The sequence below is a fragment of the Ammospiza caudacuta genome, chromosome 19 (genome assembly GCF_027887145.1).
Source record: "Ammospiza caudacuta isolate bAmmCau1 chromosome 19, bAmmCau1.pri, whole genome shotgun sequence".
In the NCBI taxonomy this organism is placed as follows: Eukaryota; Metazoa; Chordata; class Aves; order Passeriformes; family Passerellidae; genus Ammospiza; species Ammospiza caudacuta.
This window is the reverse complement of record NC_080611.1, coordinates 4,125,114-4,143,868: the sequence shown is the minus strand read 5'-3', so window position 1 is coordinate 4,143,868 and position 18,755 is coordinate 4,125,114. Positions and strand designations below refer to the sequence as shown.

General features: G+C 56.4%; 1 protein-coding gene across 1 annotated transcript; it reads left to right on the top strand.

Annotated features, from left to right (window-relative positions):
• Positions 1-499: 499 nt before the first annotated feature.
• On the top strand, positions 500-18,530 carry CYGB (cytoglobin). Its single transcript, XM_058817063.1, has 3 exons — positions 500-987; positions 11,928-12,159; positions 13,896-18,530. Exons 1-3 carry the CDS (start codon positions 845-847, stop codon positions 14,058-14,060), a joined length of 540 nt encoding a protein of 179 aa, XP_058673046.1. The 5' UTR covers positions 500-844; the 3' UTR covers positions 14,061-18,530.
• Positions 18,531-18,755: the final 225 nt, after the last annotated feature.

Here is an 18,755-nt window from a genome sequence, read left to right as displayed (position 1 = left end):
ATGCCTTCATTTCACCAGTGCCTCAACTCTGCATCCCTTTCAGCTGGATCGTGCCACGAGAAGGGAGAGCAAAATCTCAGCATTAAAATGTCCCCGTGGGACAGACCATGATCTCTTTTGGGGGGCAGAGAGATCCCCTCTCGACCCAAATCTCTTCTCAGCCCAAGAATTGGAGGTGAGCGGTCTGTCCTTCCAAACATCACCTCCTGCAAAATCAGGGAGTGCGAAGAGCAGAGCCGGGGCGCAGCCAGCACTTGGGCTAACTTTAACTCAGCACTCTGGATTCTGAATTTCCTCTGAGCTGTTTACAAAGGGCTGGAAAAAAAACTTCCAGCACTACCTCCCCCCCGCCAGCCCCGTCCTGATATTGCCCAGAACATCTCTCTCATCCCTCCCTTTCAGGGAGGAAAAAAAAAAAAAAAAAGGAAAGGAGGGAGGAGTGGGAGAGAGGAGGAGAGAGGGAGAAAGTGAGCTCACGTTCACACATTGGTGAAGAGGCTGGTCTTGCAATGCCTTTGAATATTTTACTTTTAGGCAGTTCCTCATCAGTCAGCCACATACATCCGAGGCGAGCTAAAGCTAACTACAGCCATGGACAGCACTAGGAGATCTCACATCTAATCGCACGCATCATTCCTCCGGGATATTCTTGAAATTCCACATCCAAACACGCTGACAGCAGCTGCACTCACACACACACACACTCACACACTCACACACACATCCACACGTCGCAGAGCCGCCGAGCAAACACCTTGTCTCTCCTCTCGCAGGATATACCCGCTCACACACATCTCTCTTTATCTCCTCCTGGCTTCCCGGAGGATCCTGCCGGCTGTTTTTCATGGAGAAAGTCCAGGGAGAAATGGAGATTGAGAGATGGGAAAGAAGTGAAGAAATTTCAGACGCAGAAAAAAAGGTTATTCAAGAGATATGGAGCAGAGTATATGCAAACTGCGAGGACGTTGGGGTCTCCATACTCATCAGGTATTTAAAAAAACAAACCGAGAAAAAAAAAAAAAAGAAGCAGCAAATCCAACTGAATCTCTATATAGCTCAGAAAGAGGCAGAACAATATATAGAACTGAGTGGAGATGAATGACAGCGAGTGGGGAGCTGGCTGGGTGTATTTGCTGCCTGGGAGCAGGGAGGGATTCGCAGCGTTCCTCGGATTCCCACACCTTTGAGCCGGGGGGAGCAGGGCAGCCTTGCCGGGGGCTTTGGGGAGATGCTCCGTGCTGAGGTCACCTTACCCCGGGGCCGGGGGGCGGCGGAGGCGGGGGCAGCTCAGCCCCGGTGCGGGCGGGTCGGGGCTCCGCGGTTCTTGGCTCCCCCCGGGTCCGGAGCAGGCTGGCGGGTGAAATAATGCGAGTTGGGAGCCAAGATAAAAGCCAAGCAGGTGTGTCTCCCAGGGCACCATCTGTCCCTCCGGCGGCAGCGTCGGCGGGAAGGAGAGCACTGAAGTTGGGAAGGGAGGTGGGGGGCACAGGAGGGAGAGGGGCAGGGGGGGACAGCAGCCCTCGAGGGGGGTGTGGAGCATCTCCCGAAGGCAGTGGGGCACAGAGAGCAGCTCAGAGCTCTGCACCTGCAGCCAGAGCAGGGGAGATGCTCTGGAGGTGGGGGTTCTTGTGTTGTCTGAGAGTAAAACCATACCCAGGGACACCGGGAAAGAGCCAAGTGGGAATTCCACAGGCACTGGGAGTTTGGGGTATCAGTGGGGTATGGCACCAACTGTTTCCCTTATTGAGGAGGGCAAGGAGAGGGGCAGGTGAGATGCCTGCAATGGCCAAACAGCAAAGATCCTGTCCAGAGCCACACTGCTCATCCCTGGGGTCAGGAATGCTGGGATGTCCCTGGTCAGACCCCACCTGGACCAAAACCAGGCACCCCAGGTATGGGTTGGGTCTTCCCCCTTTTCTCCTGCACCAGGGCACTGTGGGTGTGCAGGGAACCCCTTGGAAGGACATGCTGCACACTAATAATCATCTGAAAGTTTTCCAATTGACTGAGCCAAAGGTCTGAGCCCACAGGGTCTGCAGGGAGCAGAGACTCCCTGGACATCACAATGAGCAGAGCCAGTTCCCCTCCGGGCTCATGCCAGCACTGCAACGGGATTTTCTTACCAAGACCCCTCTGCAGATTCCAAAATGACACTGGAGCCCCCTCTCCACCTCCTTCACAAACATTTCCTTCTCTCAGAGCCAGCTGATGGCTGAGCCCATTCTCCCATGGCTCCCACTCTGTGTAGGCAGTCAGGGCAGTCAGGAGGGGTGACAGCTCCATGGCTGGGACACCAAACCTACCTAGGCTGGTTCTGAAGCAAAAATTGCAGCAATCTGGGGGTTATAAGATTCCCCTCAGCCCCATCTCACAAGGTTCAGTTCATGGCTTGGCCACCAGCCCCTTGCCCAGCAGCTGGGTCATGCCACGGCCCCATCTGCCAGCCCTTCCAGGTGCCCACTGCCCACAGACACCGGGAAGGTGGCTCTGTGCCCGTGGCTGGCACCCAGGGACTCATGGCAATGCCATGGGGGATTCACCCAGAGCAGCTCATTGCTTTTGGAGTCCCCACAGTGCTTGGGGCAGGGCTGGGCATGAGGAGAATCGAGGTGTGGCAGTGGGGACGGGGTGGCCAAGCTCTGGTCCCAAGTCAAACTTTCCCAGCAGAAGTTTTTGGTGCAGTTTGGGGTTTTTTTTAATGCAGGCAGAGTTGTGCACTGTGGTGAAGGTTTTCTCCTGCTGTGACAACAGGGCAGGGCAGAATTGCCTGCTAGGGTGAACCCTGGCTCTTCAGGAGCCTTTCCATCCTTAGTCATGGCACGTGCCCTGCACATCCCAGCTAAATCCATCACCTGCTCCCTCAGCCAGAGCTTCCCTGGGATGCTTAAAGTGAGGTCTGGCCTTGTGCATAGTGATGCCATTTGGGTGAGGAACCATCCCCTCCAGCAGTGCTGGCTGGAGCCACGGCACAGCCGGTTTGTGTCCCCACGGTGACAATCCCTGTCCCCAGGGAGCTTTTGGCACCGCTGCTCTGAGCCCCCTGTGAGCTCTGAGCTGCACCTGAGCTTCCTGGGGAAGAAGCACGTGGAGGCCGAAAGCAGGGCAGCCCTGGCCGGGGCTGGGAGAGCAGGGATGGGAAAGGAGGGGAGCCCTGGCCGGGGATGGGAGCACAGGGATGGGAAAGGAGGGATGGGAGTGCAGAACAGTCCTGGCCAGGGCTGGGAGCACGGGGATGGGAAAGCACGGTTGGAAAAGCCCTGGCTGGGATGGGAGAGTAGGGCTGGGAAAGCAGGGCTGGGAGTGCAGAATAGCCCTGGCCGGGGATGGGAGCTCAAGGCAGCCCTGGCCGGGGATGGGAGAGCAGGGCAGAGAAAGCAGGGATGGAAAAGCAGGGATGGGAAAGCAGGGATGGGAAAGCAGGGATGGGAAAGCAGGGCAGCCCTGGCCGGGTATGGGAGCACAGGGATGGGAGCTCACGGCAGCCCTGGCAGGGGCACGGAAAGCTGAGCAGCCCTGGCCGGGGCCGGGAGCCCGCGCTGTCGCTGCCCCAGCTGTGCTCACATCTGGCAGAGCCGCGGTGGAAGTGGGTCATGCGTGGGGGCCGCCGGGAGCCCGGGCCGTGATTCAGCAGCTCCAGAGGTCGGGGCTGGGGAGGGGTCGGTGCGAGGTGACCCGCCCAGAACATTTTGGGTGGGTACAACAGGGGCTGGGAGCTGCCCCCCTCTGCTTCACCAGAGCCAGCCTGGTGCTCCTGCTCACCTCGCGAGGGAAACTGAGGCAGAAAGGGGTTGGGACAGGTGTGGCCAGGGAGAAGGAAGGGGCTGCATGACTGTGGACCCCTTTTAGTGCAACCCCTATGGGCAGAGTGGTGAGAGCAGGCGAATCTGTCAGCACTTGTGGCTGGGGTTGTGACCGGGGACCTGGCTGTGCCTGGTGGCAGAGGGTCTGCTCCTGCTTACCTGCTCCATCCCCTCCCCATCCCTTCAGGGCAGGGAATTGCATTTTCCCCTGTGGGAAGGGCTGGGGAGTTGCAGCACTTCTGAACTGAATCTGGGGCCTGATCCTGTGCTCCGAGGCTGGAGGCAGGGGGGCAATGCCCACCCAAAGGCAGTGATGGGGGATCTGCAGTGCTGCCATCCTGCAGGAACCCAGCCCAGCTCCCTCTGTCCCCAGCCAGCATCCCACCCCTCCACCCCCAGCCTTTCCATGCTTTGCAGGTGGGGAAACTGAGGCACAGAGCTGGGCACCATGTTCCCATCCCTCGTGGCTGCTGCTGGTGCTTGAACCCACAGCAAACCCCGGGGTCTTGCCCTAGCACGACGAGTCCCTGATCCCACAGAGCTCTGGGAGCCCGGGGGACACAAACAGGGAAAATGGGGACTGTGGCTGAGCAGCCACCGGATCCTGGGAATGTGCGCTCTGTGCTTCAAACGCTGTCGCTAATTGACAATTTCCTCGGTGGGGAGCCTCGCCCCGGAGGAAGCAGAGGCTCCTCGCCACGCTCATCTTCCTCCTCCCCGGGAGCTCTGGGGCCTCTGCAGGCTCCATCTCACAGCGGCCTTAACCCTTGCTGGGGCTGGGGCTGGAGCTGGGGCTGGAGCTGGGCTGGGGATGCTCACCTGGGGCTGGGACTGGAGCTGGGGCTGGAGCTGGAGATGGAGATGGAGCTGGGACTGGAGCTGGAGATGGAGCTGGGGCTGGAGCTGGAGATGGAGCTGGGGCTGGAGCTGTGCTGGGGATGCTCACCTGGGGCTGGAGATGGAGCTGGGGCTGGGCTGGGGCTGGAGCTGGGACTGGAGCTGGAGATGGAGCTGGGGCTGGGCTGGGGCTGGAGCTGGAGCTGGAGCTGGAGATGGAGCTGGAGATGGAGCTGGGGCTGGAGATGGAGATGGAGCTGGGGCTGGAGCTGGGACTGGAGCTGGAGATGGAGCTGGGGCTGGAGCTGGAGCTGGGGCTGGAGCTGTGCTGGGGATGCTCACCTGGAGCTGGGGCTGGAGATGGAGCTGGGGCTGGAGATGGAGCTGGGGCTGGAGCTGTGCTGGGGATGCTCACCTGGAGCTGGGGCTGGAGATGGGGCTGGGCTGGGACTGGGCTGGGGCTGGAGCTGTGCTGGGGATGCTCACCTGGAGCTGGGGCTGAGCTGGGGCTGGAGCTGGGGCTGGAGATGGAGCTGGGACTGCGGCTGGGCTGGAGCTGGAGCAGGAGCAGCTCACCTGGGGCTGGAGCAGGAGCTGGGGCTGGGCTGGAGCAGGAGCTGAAGCTGGAGGAGGAGCAGGAGCTGCTCACCTGGGGCTGTGCCTCCTTCTGAGTGGTTCCCAAGTGGGCTGGCTGGGAGCCCTGGGCTGAAGCTCCTCTGTAGCCTCCCCATGCCCCTGGGGTCGTTGCTGTGCCTCAGTTTCCCCATCTGTTATGCAGTAATGAGTCCTTTTTGACCCCTCCCTCAGCACAGAGCTCCCAGGGCAGCCTTCAGAGCCTGCTGTGCAGGGCAGGAGCCCTCAGCCTGTGGTTGTCCCTCCCCAGGGTCCCCCTTTTCTCCTTCCAATAGTTTATTGCCAATACTGTGGCACAGGGCTGGGCAATGCCAACACCCGGGGGTGGCTCAGCCCTCCACAGCACACAGGGGCTGGGAGCAGCCCGGGGTGAACACCAGAGGGGGTTTGGGACCCCCTGAGCTTTGCAGAGCCCAGCTAATCCCAGCAGCCAGGGCTGAGAGCTCAGCCTGCTCCCACACCCACACACACGTACCACAGGCACAGATGTGAGAGCACAGAACTTGATGGATTCCAGAGGGGATAAAACCCAGGGATAGCTCCTATAGATCCCAGGAGAGTCTGGACCAACGGTGATGCCATGCCAAGTGCATGCAAGGCGAGCTGGCTCAGCCACCACAGGCTGTGCCACCTCCACAGGGCTTCTCCATCCCTCTGCTCCCTCTGTCTGCACTTCAGAGCCATCAGCTTTCCAAATTTCCACCTTCTCCATCGCTCCTGATGTGCTCTTTCCCCCTCAAGAGGGGTAGGAGGGGAAGCAAAATGTTTGCCAATGCAGGATCAGGCCCCTGGATTTTGGTTGCTGCTTAGTCTGAGCAAACACACCTGGACTCAGACACTTTGCAAAGAGCTTTAAAATATGAAAGCACTCCTTGGATGCCAGATGTTATTTTGAGTTCTAGGTTAAAATAGCAAAAAAATCTGACTAATGAGTGTGGCAATGCAGAAAAACCTTTTTTTTTTCTTTTTTTTCCAGCTGAATCAAAATGTATGGGTTGAATCTATCCAAAAATGGCATTTAAAGAAGTGATTTCGCAGCTGCCCCCAAAGCCAACGTGTTTTGTGGAGGCATCCATGGGGACAGGCTGATGAAGGACGCATTTCAGGGCACAGTGGCTCAGGGAGATGCAAAATCTCTCCTTGCAAAGGGCCCAGTGGAGACCAGCAGCAGTGTCCCTGTCCCACACTCATGAATGGTGGTGAGAGATGTTTTGGGAGATGTTTTTGTGGAGACAAGGAGAGCCAGAGAGGGACACAGGTGCACATAAGGGACAATTCCCAGCTAACAACCACTCTGTGAGCACTGAGGGGGCGAGTGAGGGTTTAACAAGCTCAGTCTCAAAACAGCCCCTTCTCCTATGGCTGTGCTGTCTCTGAGCACAGCTCCCAAGGCAGCTGTGTGGGGAACCCTGTGGCACAACCTTGGCACTGCCAGCAGCTCTTGGGACATCCAGAGCCTTCCCCATGGCCAAGGATGGCAGTAGGAGAGCTGGGAATGTTATTGAGATGAGGATTAGTGGGATTCCTAGGAGGGATGGGCTTGAAAATTGGTCAAAGAAGTTTAGGTTCATGGGCAGGTTCAGGGGGTAGTGCTTGGAGCAATGGGTGGTTTGCTAGAGGGGGGATTTATTGATATGGATGACAGAAGTTTGGGTTGGATAATTAAAGAGAAATGTGGCACAACCTGCCAGCAGCTCTTGGGATATCCAGAGCCTTCCCCACATCCCCTGTCCCCGTGCTGCCCTTGCATCACTTCCAAGGCACACGGGGGTAAAAAATCCCACTCAGCACCCACCAGGACACCCGTGACCAAGGCGAGCAAAGGCTCAGGGGGTGAGCAGTGTGCCCGGGCAGTTTCCCTGCCTGTGGCTAAGGATGGGTCGGTCCCAGCGGTGACAATTCCCCTCCAGGGCAGGCGGGGAGGGCCGAGCCCCGGCCGGCCCCATTAATGAGGCTGTGGCAGAGCTTCGGGGCTCATTTAGGGCAGGGAAATGCCAGCACAGCCCCGGGCAGGCTGGCAGGGTGCCTGGGGAACGCTGAGTGCCAGCTGGCTGCCTATCCTGCCCGAGCTGAGCCTGCTGGAAACCACCAAGGGAGCGTTGGAGGGGAGAGGTGGTGATGGGCAAAGCCACACACAGGCTCACAGTGTGAGTGGAACATGGACCACGTCCTTGTGGATGGGTCTTACCCCCCTCTGTACCCAGCCAGGGGTGTTCTTCCAGCTCCAAGGGAGGTGGGTCTCCAGAGACATGTGGGGAAGCCTCTTTGGTGCTGTTAATTCATTTCTCCTATGAAAGATGTCCTTATCCCTGCCCTAAAGGCTCACCTGTGCTTCGGTTGAATCCTCATGTGGTGTAGGGAAAAACAACAGCAATGAGGACTTGGAGGTGTGGGCTGTGCACACAGAAGTGAGCAGGACCTGCCCCAGGGGTTTCTAGCTCATGTCCAAGTGTATTTGGTGGAATCTTTGCTGAGGAATCTGCTCCCAGCCTCCCCGGGGTGTCCTGGTCCCTCTGCCTTGGGCACTGGGGCATCACAGCCTCTGAGCAGGGTTCAGTGCTGTGCTGGATTCTGCTCCCAAGGCTCTGCAGTGGGGTGTGGGCTTCACCTGGAGCAAGGCCAGCTACACCTTTCTCTCAGCTGCAGAAGAAGTTGAATTTAGCATTAGTGTGTGGAGGGGGACTTGGCCCTTTTCCCTCCAACTCTCCCGTGGCAGAGCTGGAGATGTTTCCCACCACCATCCCCACCTGTCCAGGAGCTTTCAGAGAGAGGACACAGCAGCAGGCAGGCACCATCCTCTTCCTACTCACTGGATTTGCCTTTTTCTGCCTCGCTGAGCTGTAGCAGCGACATGGCTGAGACCTTCCTCACCCTGGGCTGTGTAAACCCAGCAGCCTGAAAAGGGGATGATGGGCTACAGGTGGCTGGGAGGAGCAGGGGGAACATGCAGGCAAAGCTGTGAGCCAGCCCTCAGCACAATAATAAATAGCAGCAGCACACAGCACCTGCCTACCCTTTATCAGCTGCTTTGTGGGCACCCCAGAGAGGAGCTGGAAGGAGAGGTTTGAAAGGGACACAGAGGCTCCAGGCTGCCTTAGAGTCTCTCCCACGTAGAGGGACGAGGCGAGAGAAAACATGAAAGCATTGGTAGGTTGAGTCACCAACCCTGGAGGGATTCAGGAGATGTGGAGATGTGGCACTTGGGGATGTGCTTTAGTGGTGGGCTTGGCAGGGCTGGGTTAAGAGCTGGACTTGGTGATCCTGAAGGCCTCTTCCAACCTAAATGATTCTGCTGAAGCCTCCCAGCAGATCTGAGGGCTCATGAGCATTTTCACCCCACGGTTTGCAAACAGGGGAAGTGAAACAGCAAGGGTTCAGGTGCTTGGGGGGACCAGGCAGCACCCAGGTGTCCTCTTTCCAGCTGGGCTTGGAGGTTTCCTCCATGCAGGATTTGCTCTGTGTGCTCTGGGGAGAGGGAGGAAGCTGGGGGAGATGGAGGAGATGCCTCTCGTCCCTAACAGAAAACAGGTTTCCAGTAACTGCAGTGGGTTTGCACCTTAATTATTTCCTTTGGCTCTGCTACTGGGAATGGTTGTGTCCTTAAAGTTGTTACAAGGGCAAAAGAGAGAGGAAAAGCAATCCTGACATCCTGTCCTCTGGGTCCAGATGTAGCTGGCAGAGTACAAATTAGCGGGTGGAGAATGGAATCGCTTAAAAAGAAATTTAATGAGATCGGTATGCAGGCATCTGGTTCCTATCAATCATCATTTTGTGTGATATGCAATGGTAAATATCATCTTTTAATGACTCTGATGGAGGAAAAAAAAGCCCAAACCACACACACGAACACATAATGATCCAAAACCCTTCCAGAGCCCGAGAGGTTTGAACTCTCCAAATTTTCTGCAGATGGAAAAACCCCAACAGACACCTCTTCTAACTCACTATTGTTGGAGTATTTTATTTCATTTTTTTCCCCCTCCTTTCCTCTGTGTTCCTTTCCTTAACCTTTGTGTTAAATTAATCTTCTCTGTTTATTAACAACTACCACTGAGTGAGCCTCCTTCCCTCTTCTCTGTGCTTTGACAGCTCAAATATTTGCTCCAGGCTGAAGTCCTTGCTGCAGGCGCCTGCTGCACTCCAAGGAGAGATGGCTGCAGGTCTCTGGCCATCCATAGGTTTGCTCCTGAAGATGTTTTGGGCTCCTCTGTTTCAGTTCTCCACCAAAGAAATCCGGCAGAGACAGGACTGAACGCATGAGCTGAGGGTTTGCTGGTTTTACATCCCCTGGGAAAGCTACTGGGCTCAGCTCCCACAGGGGCATCAGCCTGAGGGTCTGCAAAGCAGGGACAGGTTGGAAAACAAGTATTTGGATCTTTCATTGGTCTGGTTTCATACAGGTTGGGGTATTTTGATGGTTGAACCAGGCTTTGCTCCTGGCAGAGCTGGCCAAAGTGGGGAGAGGTGGAGGTGATGGTCCCAGGGTCTCTTTTTGACCCTTCTCTTGTTGGGGACAAACTGTGAATCCTCATGGTGCAGAGCTCTGTCACCCCTTGCTATTCCCTTCGTGGTTCAGACCAGGAATTTTTCTCAACTCGTTTCCCATGCCTTGAGAAGATGCTGCCCTTCAGCTGAGATCAAACACAGCTTTTCAGGGAGCTTCCCATGGTCTGGGGTGCAGAGGCTGAGGCATGCAGGGAGCAGCTGGCAGCCTCCATTCCCTGCCTGGGGCAGCAGGTCCCACTCCCAGGGCCATCCCTGGCTCCCAGTGCCTGGGGGCAGCCTGTGAAGGGGAAGATCCACCAAGGGATGGTCAAACCCACAGGATGAGCCCTGCTGGAGCTGGAGAGCTTTGCTGGGTGACTGCAGCTGCAACACCTTGAATAGAAGTGGGGAGGGATGAGATGGGGACTGAAGGATGCTGAGTCCAGCTGGAAAAAATGGTTCCATTGAGCCAGAGAGGAACATTTGCCCTTCTGTGGGGAAATGCGTGGGGCAGCAGAAGTCTGAGATGCTGGGTTGATGTTATCTGTGAAGGCCTGGCCAGCTCCATCCCCCAGCACGTCTCTGACAGCTCTGGGCTGAAGGACTGAGCATCTCTGTGGCAGCAGGAGCTGGAGACAGCCAGGCCTGGGAGTGATTTCTGCCGACAGGGACCACATGTGTCAGGAGGAGCTGTGCTGGGGGGAGGAGGCTGCACAACAACAAGAGGAGTTTTGTCATGGGTCCCCTCTGGGTTTCAAAAGCAACACCTCATCTCCCCCTTCCACCTTCCTTCCTCCCCCACCCTTTCTGCCACACATTCTTCACACCTCCAAAACCTATTTTGGGCCATCTGATGAATCCCAGCTGCCTGGGGAAGCAGCAGGAGCCGTGGTGCACTTCAGGCACAGCTTCAGCCGCTTCCTTGGCAATGCCCCCAAGCTTTCACAAGCCAAGGGAGCGGGGGAAGGAAGGGAGGGAGGGGGAAAAGGAGGATAACAAACTGGTAAAGGAGCCTGGTACTCAATATTGTGATTATTCACTGAGTGGTGAGTGGGGAAGAGGATCCCACCTGGTTCTGGAGAGAAGGAGTGATGGTTGGAGAGAGAGGTGGGATAAGTTCAGGCTCCTGTGGTTTGGGATGGTGCTTGGAAACAGGGTTGGGGAGGGGAGCAGGGAGTCTGCCTGGAGCCAGGGATGATGGGCACAGCCTGGGAGCACTGTGCTGCCTCCTGAGCATCCTCCAGCAGCCCAGGAGCCAGGGAGAGCCCTGTAGGAGGGAGGGAGCTGGGTGACAGAGGGGAACCAGCACTGATGTGGTCTCTCCTGCAGAAATTCAGTGGAAGGGGTGGTTTATGTGAGGCAGGTGTCAGCCCCAGCTGCAATCCTGGCATGGGTGGTGTTGGCATTGGTGGCTCCAGCCCTGGTCCCTGTTACCTTGTGCCCTTCAATTCCCTGTCCCCTCCAGCCCTCTGCCTCCCTGGGGAGCTCAGCACATCAGCTGTGACCACAGCTTCATTTCTTTCAGCTGCATTTCATTGGGGTTGATTTAATCCTGCAGAAAAGAGGGTCCCCAGCCCCCCCCCCCCCCCAGAGGGGCTGATGAGTTTTTGGGGTATCCCTGTGCTGGGAAAAATGTCCCAAATGAGCAGTGACATCAGCTCTGGCCTTAGGTCCTTCTGGACACTCTGGTGGGGCTGATCCATGAAAGGTGGACAAGGGGAGACTGTTCTGGGTGGCAATGCAGAAATAAAGCCCATGGGGGCAAGGAAGAGGGGCAAGGAGAGGCTGGATGGGATAAAGAGAGGTTTTCATGCTCATCTCCAGCTCTCTGAGGCAGGATGTGCTGTTCTGATATATGTGGGCACATATCCAGCATCTGGCACGCCTGGGTGGCATCTCTGGGCATCAAGAACTCAGTCTTGCTTCTGCTTTGAGGATGAATATCCAGCTGTGATGACCTTGTAGCAGATGGGGTTTGGGGAAAAGGCATCAACCTTCTTGTTTTCAGGCAGCTGAATGCTGCAGCTCCTGGGGAATTTGATAGCAAAATCAGCCCTGGCTGTGTGAGACACAGGGGATGGATTCCACCATCTCCATCTCCTGTGCTTTGCTTTAACCCCTCAGCCTGCTCTCCCCCTGCTGATGGCATTTCATGTCTGCTCTTTCTGAAAGGTTTTTTGTGAACTTCCCCTCGGCCAAGCAGTACTTCAGCCAGTTCAAGCACATGGAGGACCCTCTGGAGATGGAGAGGAGCCTGCAGCTGCGCAAGCACGCCCGGAGGGTCATGGGGGCCATCAACACCGTGGTGGAGAACCTCAACGACGCTGAAAAGGTCTCCTCTGTGCTGGCCCTGGTGGGCAAGGCCCATGCCCTCAAGCACAAAGTGGAGCCCATCTACTTTAAGGTAAAGGATAGGTGTGACAGTGTTCACAGGGGTCTGAGGATGAGGGGAGAGAGGAGGATCTGACTCCATGTTTCAGAAGGCTTGGTTTATTATTTTATGATATATATTACATTAAAACTATACTAAAAGAATAGAAGAAAGGATTTCATCAGAAGGCTAGTGTCTTGGTTTGAAAAGACAGGTGTCTGCTAAGGAAGGCAGGAGCCTCCCCTGAAATGGAGAATGTAAACCCTCCCCACCCCTCCCAATTGCTATAAATTTGAAATTAAGGGGCTCTCAGGCAAAAATATGGGAGCAGGAAATAACAGTTCTTTAATAGGGAAAGGAAAAAAATAAAAGGATAAAATAAACAATGCAGTACACCAGAACAACACTGACAGAGTCAAAACACAACCTGACGCCCTGTGGGTCAGGGTTTTGGCAGCAGTCCCATTGGAATTGTGGCTCAGCCCTCCTGCAGTGTCAGGGGTGGCTCTGCTGGAGCAGGGATCCTGTAGAGAAGGATGTATTCTTCCTCTGAAGATCCAGGGGAAGAAGAGGCAGCTGCTGCTCCTCTGGGGAATGCAGTGGAGAAGCTGTGCTGGTGTTCCAGAATCTCCAGATTCTATCCAGGTAGGAATGCTTGGCTCCTCCCTCTGGGCTCACATCTCCCAATGGGATGCTGCAGTTCTTATCAGCCATGCAGGGACATTCAATAGCTGTTATCAGCAGATGTCCCCTCCTGAGGGAGGAGTGATTGTGGTCACTCAAAGAGAGAGATAAGGCAAACTGCCCACCTGACAAAGGTAATCTGCCATACAGATGGTAATGAAAACATCTTGTATTGCAGTCTTCAACAGTTAGCTAAGAATAGAATAAGAAGGAATGAGAACAAAGTTTTGTGGCTCGGACTCTCTGTCCGAGCCAGCTGGGCTGTGATTGGTCCTTAATTAGAAACAACCACATGAGACCAATCACAGATGCACCTGTTGCATTCCACAGCAGCAGATAATCAATGTTTACATTTTGTTCCTGAGGCCTCTCAGCTTCTCAGGAAGAAAAATCCTAAGGAAAGGATTTTTCATAAAAGATGTCTGCGACAGATAGGAGCAAAATAACCTTGGGGCTTCTGCAGGAATGGGGCAGGGGAGCAGGAGCTGTGTGAGCTGGTGCTGCCTGGCCTTGGCTGGGTGTGGGACTGCTCCCCACACAGCTGGAGTGTCCCACTGCGTCACTGTCCTGTGGAGACCACCCTGCCCACACACAGCCAGTGCCAGAGCACCCAGTGCCTCCCCTGCCCAGGGAAGCCCACCTGGCTGTGCCCATGTTTGTGGCTGTGTCCCCCTTCTAGAAATTAGACACGATAGCAGGGACTCAATTAGTTGGCTAATTAGCCCCCCTCCGGCTCTGCTTGGCTTCTTTCTGATGGGAATAATAACCCCAAAATCACAGGTTTGATCCCCATTTCACTCAAGAGTTGGGCTTGATGATGCTCATGGGTCCCTTCCAGCCTGGAATATTCTGTGATTCTGTGAATAATTTGGGGTGCCCAGACTGGGGAGATGCCTCAGCCTGCCAGCAGCTCCCTGCTCTGCTGCCTGTCCTGGCTGCTCCCAGGGCTGTCACAGACCCCCGGCACATCTGTGTCCTACAGACAGCAGCAGGATTCAAGTAGTTTTGTAGAAAAAAGCCAAATTTGCTGTGAGCAGCTCCCTGGCGAGTTATTAACCCCTTCCTTGCTGTCTGCCTCCCCTCAGAAACTCACTGGTGTGATGCTGGAGGTGATTGCTGAGGAATACCCCAACGAGTTCACCCCCGAGGCACACGGAGCCTGGACCAAGATGAAGACCCTCATCTGCACCCATGTGACAGCAGCCTACAAGGAGGCAGGCTGGGCTCAGTACCCCACTGCCACCCTGTGAGCGCCCAGGGGGCCACCAGAGGGGCAGGGAGGGCTTTGCTCACCCCAGGACTTCGCTCTGGTCTCCTCTCAAGATCTTTGCTCGGTTTGGGGAGCCCGGCAGGGCCAGTTCTGTCAGCTGCCAAGTCACAATTTGATCTCCATGGGGTTTAAAAACAAACTAAACAAGCCAAAAAAAGCCACAGAACCATGAAGGGTGTGGGTGGGTCGGGGTGAAGCAGTTGCAGGGGACGCTGGAAGGGGATGCAGAGGGTGAGGGGAGAGCTTTGGTTGTTGGCTCCATCTTCCTGTCCTGGCCTGTCCATCACCACCTCCCAAAACCTGCACCTCACTTGCACCATCTCAAAGCCCCTTGCACAAGGGCTGCTGCCCCGTTCACTGATGAACAACACAACCCTCATTTTCCACGTGAGGCCCCCGGCTAAAGCTGGAGCCCCTGACTGCACCGAGAACTTTGCTTTGCTTTGCACTTTGTGTGTCACCTGGCAGGGCTGACAGCCAGAGCTCTCTGGGTGCTCCAGGTGGGCAGCAGAGCTCACCTGTGCAGTCACCCAGTCCCTGTCCTGGGCTGGCTGCTGCAGCCCCTCTGGGCTGGGAGAGAAGCTGCCCCACAGCCCCAGAGATGTGAAGGAGGGGGATGCCCTTGGGGGATCCCTCATGGCTCAGAGCTTGGTGTGTGGGTGGGATCCCTGTGCCACAGGTGGGGAGCTGGTGAGTCCCCCCACAGCTCCCTGAGGAGGGGTTTGGATGGAGCATGGTGTGCCCTGGGAGCTGCTGTGTGTTGGTCTGTCTGTCCTCTCAGTGACAAGGGGGGTCAGGCTGTGATTAGGAGGAGGAAAGATGGCACAGACACATCAGGAGGGATTCTGGTTATGAGGAAAGGTCCCTTCTCTGTTAACATCCATAAATACCTTGTACACATTCCTGACCTCATGGTCAGACTGGGCTCCTCCAAACAAAGTGCCTGGTAGAAATCAGCCCATGCAGGAGCTGAGTCCCTCCTGGGGACAGCAGTGCTCCTGCCTGTGCCTGACAGAGGCTTCTCCCACACCCCCCAAACGTGGCTGCAGGGCTTGGAGCACTCATCCCTCCTCCAACACCAACTCCTCCTGAACCTCCGGGTCAGTCTGCCTGGTTTGTGCCTCAGTTTCCCCTGCAGATATGAAAAAGGGAGGAGGAGGAGCAGCCCCATGTCCTCCTGCCCACATGTGGTTGGATTCATAACATTTCTGGGAACTGAATGGCAAAGGATTGAGGATGAAATGCCAGATGTGCTGGGAAGCTTTGGAATCCTTGGCACCCAATATTTCCCTGAAGGCCTGTGCTATTTTTAGAGCTCAGGCATTAAGGGCAATGTTATCTGTGGCAGTGGGAGGAGGGTTCCCTTTGAGATTCCCTCTGGCCTGGCTCCACCGCTGTCCTGGAGAGTTGGCAGCTCCTGAGAGAGCCCAGCTCCTCTCCTGGTGCCAGCTGGACAGGCAGCCAGCCCAGAGCTCCACCTGGCATCCCCACAGCCACCCTGGGGCCATCCCTCACCGTGGGTCACTGCCCCAGGCTGACCTCCCTCCTCCAGGGCAGACAGACAGACAGAACCTCCTGCTTGGCTCACCTGTGCTTTCCACCACCCCCAGGAACAAAACAGGTTTATTGTGTCTCAAAACAGCCCCAGGACTCCAATAATGTCACTGCAGCCACTCTGGCCTTGCAGTCCTTTCCTTCCTGCATCCCACAGTGCCACTGATGGAGAGGAGCAATGGGGCCTGGGGCAATGGCACCTCGTGGGTGGCACCAACAGCTGGGCACAGCTGTCCTGGGCATGGCAGGGTGCAGGGGGTGTGAAAGGAAGGGACAGGCACAGGCTGACAAGTGATGCTGCTTTGTTCATGGGGCTGTCAGAGTCAGCATGCCCAGAACCCAGCCCACAGCCTGCCCTGGTGGAGGTGCCAATGGCTGCAGCTCCAGCTCACCCTGGGCTGTCACAGAGGCTGCTCAGCCCTCAAACAGCTGCTGCTGCCTGGGTGGGGATGGATGGGAGAAGCCTGCTCAGCCATTGACTCCCCTCCAGTGCAGGGCTGGGAGGGATCCCTTGGATCAAGACTGTTAGGTGATGTCTGTGTGTGCGCACACCACGGCACTCACGAGCTCTGCTGGCTCCTGCCAAGGCCTGGGGGCCAGCATCACACATTTCTGAGCAGTTCATGCACTCCCTGTGCTCTGCACATGCTGGGCCAGGGGTGTTTCTGTACAGGGATGTTTCCTCTTTAGACAAAATTTTGCACATTGACCTTTGAGGTTAATAATCTCCAGGTGGGAATTTTATTTTTGCAGCGCAAACCCTTCCCCTCCCTTCCCACAGCCAAAACTGGGCTCCCAGTCTGCAGAGAAGCCACTTTGGAGCGTCTGGAAATTCTCCATGTTCATACCCAACCTACCCTTGTGCCTTGGCTTTTGGGGGGGCAGCAGCAGGGAGGTCCCCCCACCTCCCCATTAAACAGTGCTTTGGTTTCTCCTTTCTTTTTTTACATCCCCAGAAGAGTTGACCCACGGCCTTCTGCACCACGTGTGTGTGTGCTGGGCTTGGGGCTTTTTCCAGGCACTTTTTCCTAAAGCAGATCCAGATGTGTGCAGCTGCTGTCCCTCGAGGAGCACCCCCGATCAGCCAAATCGCAGCCCACTCCAGTAGAGGCAAACAAAACCACGTTTATTTTTATTTTTATCAGCTTGCTAGGAAGTGACACGGAGCAGGAGGGCGGCGGGGCAGGGCTCGGGAAGGGAGGCGGAGATGGAGATGAAACGAACGCCCCCTCTCTGCTCTGCTGAAACCCAGCACCGTCCTCATCTGGGGAGAGATAAAGATCAACAGAGCGAGGGAAAAGCGCCATTCCAGAGTGACAGGGCTGATAAATGCCGTGTGGCAGAGCAGCGAGGGAGGGGGGGCATGTCCTGGCTCTGTGCACGGCTCTCTGGCACACACACCCACCCATGCACGGCCATTCCCTGTCACTGCCACCTACTGCTCCCTCAGTCCCACCACAGCTGATTGGGGGCCCCTTGTCCCCTTTTGTTCAGGTCTTGCTCTCTGCGGCTTGGCCTTTCACTCCTGGCACGCTTAGGCTGAGCTAAGGGCACGCTTAGGCCGAGCTAAGGGCACGCTTAGGCCGAGCTAAGGGCACGCTTAGGCTGAGCTAAGGGCACGCTTAGGCTGAGCTAAGGGCACACTTAGGCCGAGCTAAGGGCACGCTTAGGCTGAGCTAAGGGCACACTTAGGCCGAGCTAAGGGCACGCTTAGGCCGAGCTAAGGGCACGCTTAGGCCGAGCTCTGCTCTCCTTGGGGGTGGCAGTTGGGGACCAGCTCTCAAACTCCTTTCCCCAGGGCTCGCAGGTGACAAGGTGAGGCTCAGGGCATCGCTGCCAGCACATGCTGGGCCCAGCTGGTCTCTGCCCTGCACCCCCAGACCCAGCCAGCCCCTGGCTCTGCCAGCACCTTGGCATTATCATCAGGGCTGGGCCTGGAGCTGTGATCCAGGTGGGAACGCCTCTGTGCCCCCTGCCAGAGGTGGGGAAATGCTGAGTGAGGGGGGATTTGGTGCCCCCCTTGAGCCCCTCATCCTGGCTCTCTCTGGCAGCACTGCTCCCATCAGCCAGCTCCTGTCCCCTCGCTGCAGCTCAGTGTTTGCTCAGAGGGAGCTGAGCCCTGGGGAATGGGGGCACTGGGCTGGGATGGGGCACAGACCCACCCACCCTGTCCCCCCTCCATGGCCAACATTCATGGCAGGTTTAGCTCTGCAGACACCCCCCAACACCACCAGAACCCTTATGGGCCTCGTGCCACCACCCTCATCTTCTCTTGGGGATGACAAATCCCCAGGGCAGCCTGAGCTCCCCCAGGGGATCCTCTCACATCTCTGCCCCTTTGTCCCAGGAGAGAGGTCACAGTGTCCCCCCAGGGTCTGAGGGGATGCTCAGACACTTCAATGGGGACCAGATTCCACCTGGCTGGACTCTGGTGCCAGAACTCAGCCTGCCCCTGGCCATGGGGAAGCTGCCCTGCTGTGGGGATCTGGGGCCAGCACCACCAATGCCAGGCACAGGGATCAAAGGGAAACCCACACGCTGACCTTGGACCAGCTGAGGGAAAGGGAGGGCCAAATCCACCCGCCTGGCCTGACCTCTGTGCCAGGCTGCCAGTTATTTTCCATAGCTGAAGTTGTCTCTCAGTGTTGGTGTGTCTGCCCCAGCCCCAGCGTGCCCCACAGCCATGAGTGTGGTCTGATGTAACCCTGTGTCTCTCCTGTTCCTGCTGCAGATCCTGTTCATGTTCGTGTTCCTCGGCGCTTCCGTGCTGGTTTTATACCTGCCTTCCGTGTTTATGGGTGTAACTTTGGTTTTTTTCTTTTTGTAGGTTTTTAGTATGTTTGTAACCGGACAAAATGGTGTTATTAAACTGAAACTTGTATCTTCAGTGGATAAATCAATCAAACCCCTCTCCAGCTCTGCTTGGTTTCTTTCTGATGGGAAGATGAGGGGTGTTGAGGGCTGCCCCATGGTTGTGAGGGTTCCTGCTCACTCTGAGGGAGTTTTTGGGCAGGCAGGCAAGCAGCAGCAAAGGGAGTGGATGTGCCCAGCAAGGGTGGTGGAGGTGGCTGAGGCATCTCAGCAGTGCATTCCTGTGGGGAGGTGTAGGAGCATCGAGGGT